This window comes from Rana temporaria, chromosome 2 (genome assembly GCF_905171775.1).
Source record: "Rana temporaria chromosome 2, aRanTem1.1, whole genome shotgun sequence".
Taxonomy (NCBI): Eukaryota; Metazoa; Chordata; class Amphibia; order Anura; family Ranidae; genus Rana; species Rana temporaria.
This window is the reverse complement of record NC_053490.1, coordinates 344,696,596-344,714,321: the sequence shown is the minus strand read 5'-3', so window position 1 is coordinate 344,714,321 and position 17,726 is coordinate 344,696,596. Positions and strand designations below refer to the sequence as shown.

The 17,726-nt window shown below is 42.1% G+C and overlaps 1 protein-coding gene across 1 annotated transcript in view; it reads right to left on the bottom strand.

Annotated features, from left to right (window-relative positions):
• The window catches only part of NUAK2 (NUAK family kinase 2), a 72,730-nt gene that overhangs the window by 13,130 nt on the left and 41,874 nt on the right, over positions 1-17,726 (bottom strand). The window contains exons 3-5 of the mRNA XM_040337555.1: positions 7,125-7,276; positions 6,861-6,926; positions 3,938-4,057 (exon numbers count right to left, since the gene is read on the bottom strand). Coding sequence (XP_040193489.1) covers positions 3,938-4,057; positions 6,861-6,926; positions 7,125-7,276 — 338 coding nt within the window. The remainder of the gene's footprint in view (positions 1-3,937; positions 4,058-6,860; positions 6,927-7,124; positions 7,277-17,726) is intronic.

Here is a 17,726-nt window from a genome sequence, read left to right as displayed (position 1 = left end):
TCCATTCACCCCCGCTTACCTGCAAGCCGATACGCAAAAAAAAAATGGATTTGTCCCCTTTCAACTGGGCGGATTTAATTGGAGGGCCCATAGAGTAGCACGGGCTGTGTCCGTATCTGTTCTGCATATGCAGCATGGACACAGACCTCTCATCCATTCCACTTACTTTGGCCCGCAACTGGTTACCAAGTCACTTCAATGGCTCTCGCTCTTCAAAAGGTTGGGCACCCCTGCATTAATATATCTATCTATATATCTCTATATCTCTATATCTCTATATCCCATATATATATATAAAACAAAAACACACACGAACGCGAACACACACCTTCTGACTTTACAATCAAATGTCTATGGGCACAAGTTAGGGCCCTTTCACACCAGAGGCCCGCAAGTCCATTTTTTTCTCATCCATCCGTTTACAGATGAAAAAGGGATATACATATCCCTACGAGATAGTGGGTGTCAGCGGATGAACACCCGATCTCATCAGTGTCCGCTATGCTCAGATTCTGCAGACGGAGGAAAATCCTATTTTTTCCCCCATCCGTGATCGGATCGGGTGAACACGGACAGACGGTCCGTGCTCATCCGATCTCCCCATTAGGGAAGAGCAGAGATCTGACAGGGCGGTCCCTGCACAGTGTGCAGGGACCACCCGGTCATCTGCCGGCTCAGCGGGGATCAACGGAGCGATCCCCACTGAGCAAACAGATAAGACATGTACAGATCCTCACAGGATCCGTACATGTGAACGGGGCCTTAGATATAAGTCGCCTTGAAAGAGTACAGGAACCTTTCCTAAAGTCTGAGCAACTTCAGTAGTGCCAATTAACCACTTGCCCACCAGGTAAATTCTGGCACTTCTCTCCTTCATGTGAAAATCACAATTTTTTTGCTAGAAAATTTATCAGAACCCCCAAACATTATATATTTTTTTTTAGCAGACATCCTAGGGAATAAAATGGCAGTCATTGCAATACTTTTTGTCACACCGTATTTGCGCAGCGGTCTTACAAGCGCACTTTTTTTGGATAAAAATCACTTTTTTGAATTAAAAAATAAGACAACAATACATTTTGCCCAATTTTTTTATATATTGTGAAAGATAATGTTACGCCGAGTAAAATGATACCCAACATGTCACGCTTAAAAATTGCGCCCGCTCGTGGCATGGCGTCAAACTTTTACCCTTAAAAATCTCGATAGGCGACGTTTAAAAAATTCTACAGGTTGCATTTTTTGAGTTGCAGAGTAGGTCTAGGGCTAGAATTATTGCTCTCGCTCTAACGATCGCGGCGATACCTCACTTGTGTGGTTTGAATACCGTTTTCATATGCGGGCGCTACTCGCGTATGCGTTTACTTCTGCGCGCGAGCTCGTCGGGACGGGGCGCTTTAAAAAATTTTTTTTTGGTTTTCTTATTTATTTTTATTTAGTTTTATAATTTTTTACACTGAAAAAAATAAAAAAAATTGATCACTTTTATTCCTATTACAAGGAATGTAAACATCCCTTGTAATAGAAAAAAGCATGACAGGTCCTCTTAAATATGAGATCTGGGGTCAAAAAGACCTCAGATCTCATAATTAGACTTAAATGCAAAAAAAAAAATAAAAAAAAAAATGTCATTTTTTCAAATGACAAAAAAAAAAATGTTTCTTTAAGAGGCTGGGCGGGACTGACGTTTTGACGTCACTTCCGCCCAGCAGAGCTATGAGGACGGGTGAAGGAGATTTCTCCTTCAGTCCCGTCCCCGCTCAGCTGCCGGACACATCGGATCCCCTCCGCCGCTACCGACGGCTCCGGTAAGCGGCGGAGAGCGCGGGAGAGCGGCGGGAGGGGGGGGGGCCCCTCTCCCGCCACCGATAACGGCGATCTCGCGGCGAATCCGCCGCGGAGACCGCCGTTATCGTGTACACCACCGCCCCCTGCAAAGATGAATATCTCGGTTGTGGCAGCAGCTGCTGCCGTTATCGAGATATTCAACTTTAAAAAGGAGGACGTCTTTTTGACATGGGGCGGTGGTCAAGAGGTTAAGACAGCTCTCATTGACCAACATGGGATTTCACATGTCATGCGGATCCCAAGTAATGGCAGTGTGAAGCGAGCCCGAGAGAACTTTTCCCACACGTGCCAGCGTTTACATCTGTACAAGGACTGAAGGATGTACAGCTATGGGTGCATGTAGTATGTTTCCAGCCTCCCAAGTCACAGGATATGGCTGTTCTGGTAGAGGACAGACCTAAAAGTATGCAATGCCAATCTACAGTTTAAGCACAAAAAAAAAAAAAAAAAGGCTGCAACTGTACATAAAGCAGGACATTTGGGCATTTACGTGCATACACTGACAGATGAGTAGCCCTGGATGCAAACAGTTTGGCCCTTTGTGTCTGTGTGAATGAGCCCTAAAGAGGCAGAATATGATACCGTATTTTCCGGCGTATAAGACGACTTTCTGGATGCAAAAAAATGCATCCAAATTCGGGGGTCGTCTTATACGCCGGGTACGGTCTGAGTACTCACTTTTTTTCCCCCAGCGGTGACAGTCTCCATACGGCGAGCGTGAATGATTTCAAAGCCGCGCCTTCTCTTCAGAGTGTTCTGTGATAGGAGGAACAAAAATCTTCCCAGCAGCGCCTCTGTTCTGTGTTCCTCCTATCACAGATGCCTTCTCATCCTCGGACGAGATGAGAAGACGTCCGTGATAGGCGGAAACAGAACAGAGGCGCTGCTGGGAAGATTTGTGTGCCGCCTATCACAGAACACTCTGAAGTGAAGGCGCGGCTTTGAACTCATTCACGCTCGCAGCATGGGGGACTGTCACCGCTGGAAAAACAAAAAAGTGAGTGTTATTGCACTGGGGGGGGCAACAAGTTCAGGCATGTAATGGCACAGTGGCAATGTGGGGGCATGTAATGGCACAGTGGCAATGTGGGGGCATGTAATGGCACAGTGGCAATGTGGGGGCATGTAATGTAATGGCACAGTGAGGAATGTAATGGCACAGTGAGATTTGAAAAAGCCTGTTTCTGTCAGCGGTTCTGGCTCCCCCTCAGCTCCCAGAAAGACTAGAAGGAAGGGGGTAGTCTTATACAGTGAGTATATCCCAAAATCAAAATTTTTCCTGGAAAATTAGGGGGGTCGTCTTATACGCCGGGTCGTCTTATACGCCAGGTCGTCTTATACGCCGGAAAATACGGTACATCTAAAAGTAGCATAGCATAAAAACCATTTCATATTTTAAGTCAGTGGTTCTCAACCTCAGTCCTCAAGTACCCCCAACAGGCCATGTTTTGTGAACTTCCCTTAGATAAAATAGCTCTTATCAATACCATGTCATTGATACAAAGCAGCTGTGCAAAGTAAAGAAAAACCTGAAAACATGGCCTGTTAGGGGTACTTGAGGACTGAGGTTGAGAACCACTCTTAAGTCACAGAGGAGCATTTCAAGAATGCTTTTACAAACAAAACGAAAAACTGAATAGTAAGCATTACTAACCTTTTTTTACCGTATCCAAGACTGGCAACTGCTTACAGAGACAATTGAAAATAAGTATAATGGACCTTTATAAAGAACAACTGCTTGCTACAAGTTATAGCAAGTTGTGAATTACTTTTTTTTAAATGCGTGCCAGCAGTATACAGTGAGAGGTTGATGGGGTATAAATGTAAAGTATTTTATAAAATAACTGGGTGCTGCAGAACAGCATTCAGAAGCAAAAAAAAAAAAAAAAGTCAAGGGAAGTAAAATTCATGTTTCTAGTGGGTGAGCAATCTCAGACGTGCAGTCATCAGATGTGGTAGGAAAAAAAAAAATGCAGGTATGCCTCAAACGCATAAAAATGTGTTTAGGCTTTTTCTGTTTCAGAATGCAGCTGAACTACTATAAAAATAAAAAAGGGAGGGGGTTGAGAGGCAGAAGACACAATCTCACCTCAGGTCCTATATAAGGTCTGCCATTGACAATTTCAGGAGATGCATAAAGGGGACTGCCACAATATGTCTGCAGAAATCGATCTGAATGATAGAGGTTAGAAAGTCCAAAATCCGCAATCTAAAAAAAAAAAAAAAAAAAAAAGAAGAAGGGGAAATGAGTATGGTGGCATAAGATTTAAACAGGTTAACAATATGTTGCTTGAGCTTTATTTAGCATCCTGTAAATACATGAACCAGAAAACACCCCTCCCTCCTGTATTTGCACAGATAGATAGTGAAACACTGCCAACATCAGACATTTAAACAAGTCTCCTACTGCAGGGTAAAGTTCACCAAACGGCAAAAAAAAAAAAAAAAATCATAAATAAAACAGGGAGGATTGTACAGGACAAGGACATTACTGTGAAATAAGCACCTTACAATATGCTTACCAAAATACAGTACTTTGCTCCATTACTATAACCAAAATCCCTAAAGCCTAAAGGTACTATATCAATTTGTTGCTACAGTACTATGTAGGGCAATTGGTTAGTATTTTTGCATAGTAAACATTCTCTAGGGGCAAAAATAAAAACCTTGTAAAGCGATTACAGTAAAACCTCGGAATGCGAGCATAATTTGTTGTGGAAGCATGCTTGTAATCAAAAGCACTAGAATATCAAAGCAAAATGTACCCATAAGAAATAATGGAAACTTAAATGATTCGTTCCAAGCATTTATTCATAAGTCCTTCAGTTTATAGACCATATAAAAAGATTATAGCAAAGCGATTGATTGTGTAACCATAAAATGTCCATCCACAAATGGCAGCCTCCACAAGGGGATTAGAAGCAAAATCCAGCAAGAGCTACAAAAGAGAAGAGAGGCGCCTCTAAGTGTAGCAATATGGTTACATTTATTGAAGGTACAATATTTACCAACTCACATGGTTGATTAAAAAAGAGGCACATCTACTGTAGGTAAAGCGATCCACAGACCATCCTCCTCACCGCCGGCTCTTACCGCTGTCAGTCTGCAATGGTGACCGGGAAGACTACCCTGAAGTAGAGCGATCTGAAAGCGAGGCTAGAATCGCTTGTGGAAGGGACGACATCAATGGTGGAGAGGAGGATGGTCTTTGTGGACAGCTTTACCCTGGATGCCTGCATACTTAGATGTGCATGTTTTAATCATCAACCATGCGAGTTCCTAAATTTTGTACCTTTATTAAATGTTACCATATTGCTACACTTAGAGGAGCCTCTTCTATTTTATACTCAGTTGTGACATAATGCTACTCTATCAAGACATCGCTTGTATATCAAGTCAAAAATGATCAAAAATAAATTTTGCTTGTCTTGCAAAACGCTCTCAAACCAGTGTTTTACTGTACTTTATTTTTGTGCGTATCATCAGTGTTTTACTAGTTGTCAAGATAAAGTGATCTAGCAATGCTAGCAGGGGAATTCCCAACCTCTGAATGATTCCGTTTTTAAGGCTTTATGGCTGCAATTGCATAGCAGGAAGTTTCTGTAAAAAAATATACGCCTCAATACACTTGAACCTTTACCAAAGACATTACATTTAAAAGTAGATCATTGAGAAAAATACTGAGTAAAGAAAGATATGTGCATGAAGAAATTCTACCTATGCAATACCAAAATCCCAAAGCTCTTGCTTTGGACATGGACAAAATTTGTTGGTACCCTTAAACAGAAAAATCAAGTTATTTCAGAGAAAATTCGTTGACAAAAGTATGACATCAATTGTTTATTCTAGATTTGATGCGACTGCTTACGATTTTTGATATTAAAAACACAAAAAACAAACATACTTCAAAAATATTAAAAACTAGTGGCATGGATAGAAAAAGAAAAAAAAAAAAGAAAACGAAGGGATACTTGATCTAATTCTTTATTGAACAACTCTAGAGTCAGTTACTGTAAACAAGAAATTTCTGTAGCTCTCATTTAGACTTCTGCCCCTGCCAGTAGGTAGGTTTGACTCACTCTTCTTAAGCAAACTGCTCCAGCTGTCTAAGGGCTTGTTTACACATGCAGTTGGGGAGGGGGTGTAAAAACAGGTGATTTAATTGAGTATTTACCACCCCTCTACACCTAAAATCACCTTCTTGCTGTCTATTTTATCCCTGTAAATGCTGCAACCGTGTGCATTACAGATGGCTGAGCACACCCCAACCTCCCCCTAAGGCTCGATCACACCTATGTATGTTGCTTTAAACTTTTCTGCAGTGACTTCCCCCAGGTTTTTTTACTGCGATTTGCATGCTTTTTTTGTGGAAAATTTGCTGTTGGGCAGATCTAAAGAATGCACTACATGCTTTTCTGCAGCTTCTCCATTGCAGTTGACACTTTCCAAAAACGAAAGAGGCAAAAAAAATGCATTGATGTGAACGTGTTCCATAGGAACCCATGCTAGAAAAAAAAAAAATATATAAATTAAAAAAGCCTGCGTTTCTGCAAAAAGCATGAAAAAAAAAAAAAACACACACACACACACACACGTGAATGGAACCTTAAAGGGGTTATTTTTTCGCAAAAAAAAAAAATCTAGCAACTTTATTGCCACCATAAAGGCGTGAACAACATCCCTTGTGATAGCATGGGCAGAGACCGGTACTCTTTACTGAGAGATCCGATGTCCAATAGACCCCAGATCTAGCCTCTCCCCTCAAATGCAACTAACCTCGGTATGATCCTGCACAAATGTACCTGCCTCCCCTACCAGCTGTAGCCATGATCCCAGTACAACCACTTGAGAGCATACAGGTACATCCTAAGGGCATGAAGTGGTTAAAGGACAAGTTCACTTTAAAAAATAAAATAAATAATGCACATTAAAACGTTGCATTAAAAAACAAAATGCACAAAAGACGAAATACAGGAGAAAAACTGTACTAAACCATGCAACAACCTGCTCACCTTCACATTTTTATTTTCATCCAAAAGTATATTCTCAAGCTTTAGATCCCGGTGCACAATCCCATTCTGTCAAGAAAAAAAAAAAAAAAAAAAACACTTTTTTAGATCACAGTACACTGAAATAGTAAAAGCAGTAACGTTCCCAATTGGGATTCATCTTCAGTAAACGGAAGGCCAGTTATCATGGTTTATTGTACTCTATTAGCCAGTAACCCAAGAAGGGCTGAAAGTACTGAAACACTTTATTTGCCAGCATATACCTACCGCATGACAATACTGTACAGCAGATACAATCTGCCGAAAGAATCGCCGTGCCTCTTGGTCACCGAGTCTTTGGCGTTCACTGATGTAATCATACAAGTCACCTTGGCTTGCATACTCCATAACGATCACTATCTTGCTGCTGTTCTCAAACACTGATGTAGGAGGAAAGAAAGAATTTAGTATGCAAAACAGAAAAAAGCACATTAATATTTGGAGGACAAGAAGTCCTTAACATGAAAAGGTTTGAGTACATCTACAGTAGTCAAACTGTACATTTGTGGATTTCGATCAGTACAAAGTAGTTAATACTACCAGAAAGAAACATACATTTCTGCAAATCTTAATTTAAGGAAACAAAATGCAGTACTCCGTTCTCAGGCCGTCTTTCATGTACAGTACATTTGTTTATTAAACATGGCATCTACTGACATAATTGTAACAAATGTTTAACAAATAGCAACTGTGCAATAATATCTGCAGAAATCAAATCATTTAGGCCCCTTTCACACCGGCGGACCGAATGTCCGCTTTTTCATCCATCCGTTTACGGATGAAAAAGGGACATACAGTGGAGCAAAAAAGTATTTAGTCAGCCACCAATTGTGCAAGTTCTCCCACTTAAAAAGATGAGGCCTGTAATTGTCATCATAGGTATACCTCAACTATGAGAGACAAAATGTGGAAACAAATCCAGACAGACAATCACATTGTCTGATTTGGAAAGAATTTATTTGCAAATTATGGTGGAAAAACAGTATTTGGTCACCTACAAACAAGCAAGATTTGTGGCGCTCACAGACCTGTATCTTCTTTAACCACTTAAGCCCCGGACCTTTAGGCAGCTAAATGCCCAGGCCAGGTTTTGCGATTCGGCACTGCGTCGCTTTAAAAGACAATTGCGGTCGTGCGACGTGGCTCCCAAACAAAATTGGCGTCCTTTTTTCCCCCACAAATAGAGCTTTCTTTTGGTGGTATTTGATCACCTGTGCGGTTTTTATTTTTTGCGCTATAAACAAAAATAGAGCGACAATTTTGAAAAAAATTCAATATTTTTTACTTTTTGCTATAATAAATATCCCCCAAAAACAAACATTTTTTTCCTCAGTTTAGGCCGATACGTATTCTACCTATTTTTGGTATAAAAAAAAAAAAAAAATCGCAAGAGGCGTTGATCAGATTGGTTTGCGCAAAATTTATAGCGTTTACAAAATAGGGGATAGTTTTATTGCATTTTTATTAATTATTATTTTTTTACTACTAATGGCGGCGATCAGCGATTTTTTTTGTGACTGCGGCATTATGGTGGACACTTCGGACAATTTTGACACATTTTTGGGACCATTGTCATTTTCACAGCAAAAAAATGCATTTAAATTGCATTGTTTATTGTGAAAATGACAGTTGCAGTTTGGGAGTTAACCACAGGGGGCGCTGTAGGAGTTAGTGTTCACTTAGTGTGTGTTTACAACTGTAGGGGGGTGTGGCTGTAGGACCGTCATCGATCGAGTCTCCCTATATAAGGGATCACTCGATCGATGCAGTGCCATAGTGATGCACGGGGAAGCCGTGTTTACATACGGCTCTCCTCGTTCTTCAGCTCCAGGGAGCGATCGTCCCGGATCGCTCCGCGCGGGAATCCGACCGCCGCATGTAGCGACCGGACCCCCCACCCGCTAGAAGGCAAGGACGTACCTGTACGCCCATTTGCCTGTACGTGCCATTCTGTGGACGTACATATACATGCGGCGGTCGGGAAGTGGTTAAGAGGCTCCTCTGTCCTCCACTCATTACCTGTATTAATGGCATCTGTTTGAACTTGTTATCAGTATAAAAGACACCTACAACCTCAAACAGTCACACTCCAAACTCCACTATGGTGAAGACCAAAGAGCTGTCCAAGGACACAAGAAACAAAAAATTCTAGACCTGCACCAGGCTGGGAAGACTGAATCTGCAATAGGCAAGCAGCTTGGTGTGAAGAAATCAACTGTGGGAGCAATAATTTAAAAAAAATGGAAGACCACTGATAATCTCCCTCGATCTGGTGCTCCACGCAAAATCTCACCCCGTGGGGGTCAAAATGATCACAAGAATGGTGAGCAAAAATCCCAGAACCACACGGGGGGACCTAGTGAATGACCTGCATAGAGCTGGGACCAACGCAACAAAGGCTACCATCAGTAACACACTACACCGCCAGGGACTCAGATCCTACATTGCCAGATGTGTCCCCCTGCTTAAGCCAGTACATGTCCGGGCCTGTCTGAGGTTTGCTAGAGAGCATTTGGATGATCCAAAGTATAACTGTTTGGTAGAGAAACAACTCGTGTTTGGAGGAGAGAGAATGCTGAGTTGCAACCCAAGAGCACCATACCTACTGTGAAGCATGGGGGTGACAACATGCTTTGAGGCTGTTTTTTAGCAAAAGGGAACAGGACTGACTGATCCATGTACATGAAAGAAAGAATGGGGCCATGTATCATGATATTTTGATTGCAAACCTCCTCCCATCAGTAAGGACATTGAAGATGAAACATAACTGGGTCTTTCAGCATGACAATGATTCCAAACACACCGCCCGAGCAACAAAAGAGTGGCTTTGTAAGAAGCATTTCAAGGTCCTGGAGTGAGCTAGCCAGTCTCCAGATCTCAACCCCCATAGAAAACCTTTGGAGGGAGTTGAAAGTCTGTGTTGCCCAGCGACAGCCCCAAAACATCACTGCTCTAGAATAGATCTGCATGGAGGAATGGGCCAACACACCAGCAACAGTGTGTGACAACCTTGTGAAGACTTACAGAAAACGTTTGACCTCTGTCATTGCCAACAAAGGATGTATAACAAAGTATTGAGATGAACTTTTGATATTGACCAAATACTTATTTTCCCACCATAATTTGCAAATAAATTCTTTCCAAATCAGACAATGCTATTGTCTGGATTTGTTTCCACATTTGGTCTCTCATAGTTGAGGTATACCTATGATGACAAATACAGGCCTCTCATCTTTTTAAGTGGGAGAACTTGCACAATTGGTGGCTGACTAAATACTTGTTTGCCTCACTGTACATGTATCCCTATGGGATAGCGGGTGTCAGCGGATGAACATCCGTTGACACCTGATCTCATCCGGGTCCGCTATGCTCAGATTCTGTAGACGGAGGAAATCCTATTTTTCCATCCGTCTGCGGACAGTCTGTCCATGTTCATCCGATCCCCCCATAGGGGAGAGCGTAGATCTGACAGTGCGGTCCCTGCACAGTGTGCAGGGACCGCCCTGTCATCTACCGGCTCAGCGGAGCGATCCCTGCTGAGCAAGCGGGTGTTCGCGGGGTGGATCATCACAGATCTGTCCCGTGTAAAAGGACCCTAGGTTTCTACGACAAATCTTTTAGAGCCATTTGTCTATGTAGCATACAATTTAAGTGCATGTAAACACTACAAAAAAAAAAAAAAAAAAAAAAAGTTCTATATTATCATTTCACAGTCCTTCGATGTAGTAGCGGCATTACCATTTTTAAATGTATTTTTTTAAATTGGAGAAGCCATAGTTATTACACAAGAATTGCAAGCAGGTCTGCAAATGTTCATCTTTATTACATAAGGGACTTTGCATTGCCGACAAGATCAAATCGTGTTTTCTGTAGGTTAAAAAAAAAAATTAAATACAATTCCTAGCTCCCTTAGCAGCCAGCAACAAACTGCTTCCCTGTGCATTTGAGGGGTGGGCTCCCTCCAAGCATATCTGCTTTTAATCTAACCATTATATACTGTATGTGCTCGAAATTCAGGAGACTCAAAATTATAGTTTAGACTGAAGTACATTGGGGTGCCGAAACGTGGCTGCTGCAGCCTACACATATTGGCAAGCATGTGGAAAATAAACTTCTTGGTTTTAACGTGAACGGTTAGATGGGGCAATTCGGTATCCTGCAGGCTGGCAAGTGAGCCGGGAATTTTTATTTGTTGTTTGACATGCATCACCCCTTCCATGTGCTCTTTATTGCAAAGGCCAGTGATGGGTTTGGGTGGTTGCCATTTGTTTGTTCTGAAAATCTTCTTCGCTTAAAAAGTAAAAACAAATGCAGCCACCACATCCAAGAACCAGTAGGCTTTACATACATAGCTAAATAATTTGCATCGGGGGTGAACATGCATGGGCATCTGTCATAAGCTTGTACTTTTTGCAAATGCGCAAAAACGTATTACCGCGTTTTCCCTCTGCACAATATGTAGATGGACATTTGTGCTCATGTGGTGTAAATTACTGAACGATTTTTCGAAAATATAGATTAGATCATTCACTGAAGAATGCACTTTTACAAGCTGCGGTGTACAAAAGGCCTAAAAAAGGAAAAAGCCATTATTGTGTCATAAGTCTGCACTAAACACTTCACATTCCTGATTAGAAAGCTTATAGCTCCCAAATGATTCCAGTATGTCTCAATGGACTTCCTCCTCATACAAGTTTAGTTCAGAGTATCGTGAACAAATAGAAACAAAACGGTGCATAAAGTATTTTATAAATTAAAAAATGTCTACGGAGGCCACAGATTGTTTAATTTCTTCCCCATGCTACACCATCTATGTAGAAAAGGCACAGCAATGGAGTTCACTCAGGCAATAGAACATCACCAGTTTATGCAAGGTGGCTAAGCTCTTTTATAAAATTTTACAGCCCCATGTTATCTTCCTTTATAGATAAGCATGACCCAGGTTTGTTCTTTCTGTGGTTTGTACTTTCGCTCTGAACTTCAGTACCCGACAAGACAGCATAAAATGGCTTTTCATGGCTGCAGGTTACACAAGTAAAAAGGAAGTAAAATAAATAAAAAGAAAGATATATTTAAAATTTCAACCAAAGTAAAACAAGCTCCATTTTAGCTGCCTAATATTTAGACCAGGTATGCTCAAACTTTTGAAGAGCGAGGGCCACTTACAGTTGTGCTCATAAGTTTACATACCCTGTCAAAATGTATAATTTCTTGGCCATTTTTCAGAGAATATGAACGATAACAAACTTTTCTTTCACTCATGGTTAGTGTTTGGCTGAAGCCATTTATCATCAACTAAGTTGACTCTTTTTGAAATCGTAAATCACAACAGAAACTACCCAAATGACCCTGATCAAAACATTGCAAGTAATTCACTATATCATCTCCAAAAATACAGTTTGTCTATTTCTTATCTCATCGTAACTCTTCTTCCCCGACCTCAAATGACCCAGAGTCTGCTCAACTAATACCCCCATTTATTCTTTGGATTCCATTTCTACTCTCCTATGGGCGAATAAGCCCCCGCAACTCCGGGTATACCTCTGTCCCCGAGGAGTTGGGGCAATTATCCTTCCCTTGTTCTATCCCGCTCCGCTTTACCACATTATATATACACATATATATATATATATATATATATATATATATATATATATATATATTATACCACCCCCACCCCTATATATAAAAAAAAAAAAAAGGGGGGGGGGGAACAAAGCCCCCCCCAATCCTCTAACATCTCTCTCTTCATCGCGCCCCCCCCGCCCCCGGATCCGTCCGCTAGTTCGCATCTATCAAAGCCTTCCCCTCCTCCGAGTACCTAAACTCGTTCCATTCCGCCCACGTAGCCAGGTATACCTTCCGCCTTGATGTCCATACAAAGTCCTCCAGCCTATTCAAGTCTTTCACTCGTTCAAGCCACATCCTTACAGTTGGTGGCTGAGACCGTTTCCACATACCATAAACCCTCCTTCAGAAAATGAGATGCTTGAAACCGTCCCTGTTCTATTAGTCCACTAAATGATCCCTTCAGCAATCCTGGTTTGAACTGTGGGTTCCCCAAAATCGGAAAAAGCGGTGAATCCACTGTTGACAGTTTATTCTTCATAAATAGCCTGTATGCCATTTGAAGAGTAGGGCCTATCAACGGGTGCTTTTTAATATCTGTCGGCAACTCCCTGTAACACCATGCCACCCGTTGAAGCATACTGCCACATTGGTCTTGCTCTAGCCCCGTCCATATTTTCTCTCCAGTACGTCTACTCCAATCAATCAGCTGGTTCAGTAGGGCCGCCTGATAATATCTATAAATATCAGGGGCTGACACTCCTCCATCTCGTTTGGCTAAAGATAATATACGACCCTTGATTCTTGGACGTTTATTTGCCCATATAAACCTATTGAAGAGGGACTGTGTCCGTTTGAAAATTGGTATTACAATAGGGAGTGTCTGAAAGAGATACAGAAATTTCGGTAGTATATTTTTGTTGCCATATGGTTTTTGGGTAATCTAGATTAAATAGAGATATGTGGGTATATATATATATATATATGTATATGCTGTGTCTGTGTATGAATATAAAGATATATATATTCTAATTATGAATATATTTCTCTAAGTAGAGGATGAAGATATCTCAGTCAGAGTACAAAGTTTATGGTTCATTTAGCATGCTAATTCATGGCATTTAGCATATAGCAAAGTTCATTGTTTGGTAACAGACATTGTGGAGCCAATGAATTAAACCACCTTATGTGAGGGACCCCATGCTGGGATGTTCAATCAAGATAGCCACATCCTGTTTAAGCTTGGGAAAAATTCACTTTACGCTGCTGTCGGATATAGCCACCAAGATTTGCATGAAAGGGGGCTGACTTATTTAGTCGGGCCTCCAATCATGATCCTAGCTAGGCCAACCAATGGGACGTCAGCTTAGAAAGATATACTCCACAGCACAGATTGATGGAGCTCACTTTATGGAACCATCACTTGATGGAAGGATGTCTTGATGGAGAGCTGGCCTACAGGCCGGGGTCTTAAAAAGGGTAACTATGATAATTACTTGTAGCAACTGCCCATGCTGGCAATCTAAGGTTTTAGAGGAATATACTCTGTATTCCTTCATGTAAATGTATGTATTTTAACCTATTTCTCTGAGTTTTGAGACTATAGATAGGTTCTGTGTGTTAGATTAGACTTTGTATAAGCTCTAATAAATGTGTTATATTAAAGCTTTTGCTCTGGACATTAGAACTCTCTTATTATAACCATATATCATATATGTGAGTTATTAAATCTTAAATATACAATTACTAAAAGCAACATTTTAATAATGTTGGATCTCCCAAACCACGAATGGAACCCCTTCTGCCATCCATCCAGGAGGACCCGTGCTTTCGCCAGTAATGGTGAAAAATTACGTTTATAAACTTGTGTTAGGTCCGCCGGGATGGAGGTGCCCAGATATGTAAGAGATGTATCAGACCATTTAAATTTATAATTAGATTTCAATATCTTCAATACTTTCTCCTGGAGCGACACTCCCATCGCTTCTGATTTGTCATAGTTAATCTTGAAATTTGATAGGTCTCTGTAGATCTTCAGTTCTTGTAACAAACTAGGAAGGGATTCCATCGGGCTGGTCAGGGTATACATCATGTCGTCCGCATATGCTGAGATCTTATATTCTGTACCTCCCAGAGACAGTCCCTTAAGATCTGGATTCAATCGAATCCTGCTTAATAAGGGTTCCACGGAAAACGCAAATAAAAGAGGGGATAGGGGGCAACCCTGTCTTGTCCTGTTTGACAACTTAAAAGATGGAGACAGTATTCCGTTCACTCATTTTTACCATGAATGGGCCCAAGTCCGGGAAAAGAAGTCTGTAATAGAGTAGTAAACCCATCCGGGCCGGCGATTTTCCTCCTTTCCCCATTTTCACTACCTCCTGTATCTCTTCTATGGTAATAGGCTTTTCCATCTCTTAACTCATCTCTGACGTTAAACTCGGAATACCTGATGTTGCTAATTCCCCATTGCCACATGGTCCTGAGAGCTTGTTTGCAAATTTTACAACGTACTATAAAAGTCCCCGAATCTCTGAGCTATCTCTCTAGGTAGGGCAAGTTTTTCCCCTCCTGTTCCCAGAATCATTGGAATATAGGTCCTTATTTGTTGTTCCCTTAGCGAGCTAGCCAATTGCTTCCCGCATTTGTTGCCGAATTCGTAATTCTGCCTTCTACCAGTCTGTATTGCCCTTTTCGCTCTATATAGAAGTAGTTCAGTAATTTGTCTACGTAACGCCAGGAGGTCCCTTTCTAACTCTGGGTTGTTTGTGTCTTATTTCTAAACGTTAGATCTCTGTCATAAGGGTTGTTGCCTTTAATTTCCTTTCCCTCTTTATCCTTGCCCAGTGTTTCATCAAGACCCCCCTTATTACCGCCTTATGAGCCTCCCAAACCACCCCTAAATTACAATCTGGGATGTCATTTGTCTCGAAGTACCATTTTAATTCCTTCCGCACATCTTCCAACACAACATCATCCTGTAGCAGGCTCTCATTCAGTCTCCAGGACCCAGATCCTGGAGGCCGAGAGTCCCCTAATGTATATTTCAAAAGTATTGGGGCGTGATCTGTCCACGTAATTTCCCCTATTCCCACCTCCTTGACTGCATGAAGCCGATTATGTGGAATAAAAGTCTATCCACGAATATGTCTTATGCGGGACAGAGTAAAAGGAATAATCTCGCTCCCCTGGGTGTGTCAAAATCCATAGGTCTATTAATCTCGCTTGTTGCAGCAACTGCCGTATTCGTTTCCGGGTTCCCCCCGCAGCTGACGAACCTTCGGATGATGTATCCACCGTAGGGTCGAGGGAAATGTTCAAATCACCCCCCATGATCAACTGTCCTTCCTGAAAACCTGCTAGTTTGTCCAAAAACTTCCTCAAGAACACATCCTGTTGTGTGTTGGGGGCGTAAAAAGTGGCCAGCGTTATTACTAATCCCCCCATCAACCCTTTCAATGCTAAATACTGCCCCCCGGTATCCACCAGGGAGTCTGTAAAAGACCACGGGTGTTTGAAATTAAAATTGATACTCCCCCCTTCTTTGCCACGGGTTCGTCGCATGGTATACCATCGAAAAGACTCTGTTTCTAAGAAAGGGGGCCCCCCCTCCTAAAATGTGTCTCTTGTACAAATGCTATGTTACTCCCCCTTTTCTTCAATTCCTGTAATAGGATCCGTCTCTTTTCCGGGATATTTAATCCCTTAATATTAATTGATATTATTGAAAGGACATCCATTTCTTAACCAACAAAACACAATTCAAAAACAGACCTCCGCGGCCAAGAAGACCTCAACAACCCACCAACGAAGAAACCCGGGCGCGACGGGCGGCGCGGAAGAGGAAGATGCAAAAAAAAAAGGAACCAAAAAAAAGGGAGCAGAGAGAAAGCCCTCCTGGGTGCAGGTTTTAAAATCTATCCAACAGATTCAATCTTACATAACCTATAATGTCCCGCACACCTCCCCCTCCCACCTTTTATTATATTGTTGCCCTGTGTACCAAAACAGTAACTTACTCTCTCATTCCCAGGCATCCCCCCACCCCCATCACTCCCCTACCCCTCTAAACCCCATCCCAAGTACCATAATATCCACCTAACCCTGCCCTTCACCTCTGTCTCCCCCCTCCCCCCTAGAAAAGAGAGAAGAGGAGACACCGGGGGCAAGGGGCAGAGCAAACGGTCGGAGCATCGCAAGAGAAAGATTATAAAATAATACCAAAATAACATATCCAAGAGCAAGTAGCATCAACCAAAATACCGAGTACATAATAGAAAAAAAGTACTTAATGATGTTATTCCTCCCATCCCCCCCCCTCCCGAGGGTCCAGAACAAAAAAAAAAAAAAAAAAGAAGGGGGGGGGGGGGGGGGGGGGGGGGAAGGTGCCAAACGCACAGAGCAAGTTCTTCTGCTTCACCCTCCCTCCTTTCAAAAAAAAAAAAATGTAGGACTTTTTAAAGTGCGTCATTCTGGGATTTAGCTGCATCCAGTCTGTCATCAAACGGTTCGGTTTCCAAAAATAAAAAAAGATCCGAAAGATCCGCTCTAGAACGTACCCAAAATGAGGACCGGCATTTCCTAATGAACACCGATATGGGGAATCTCCACCTATATGTCCCTCCCCAGTCCTTCACCCGCTCCAATATTGGACAAAGTAATGCACTACGCTGGAGAGTGGCAGTTGATAAGTCAGGTAGAATCTTCACCTGTGCCCCATGATATCCTATTGTACCGGCCTCCCATGACTTCCGTAAGATTGCCTCCCTGTGTGCAAAGTAGTGTAATCGGCATATCACATCCCTGGGACGGCCATTATCTTTCGGTTTGGGGCCCAAGGCCCTGTGTATTCTGTCCATCTCATAATTTGATGACATTGTGTCTTTCATAACACTTTGCAATATACACTTTACCGTGTCCTGGCGGTCTTCCTGTTCAGCCGGTTCTGGGACCCCACGAATACGTATATTATTGCGACGGCTCCTGTCCTGGAGATCTTCCAGCTGCAGCTGCAAGGAAACCGAAACATCCATCTGCGTATTCCTCTCTTTTTCCAATGTCCCCACACGCTGCTCCAGGGCCTTCAAAACCACTCTCCCCCTCTGCTGTGCGGATCTCTAAGCCCTGTATTTCATTCCTAACGGTCTCCAGATCCCTGGAGTGTGCCTCCTCCACCTTTGCAATCAAGTCCATTATATCAGACCTTGCAGGGAGCGCTTGGATTAGGGCTTTTAAGACTTCCAGCCAATTTTTTAGCTCTAC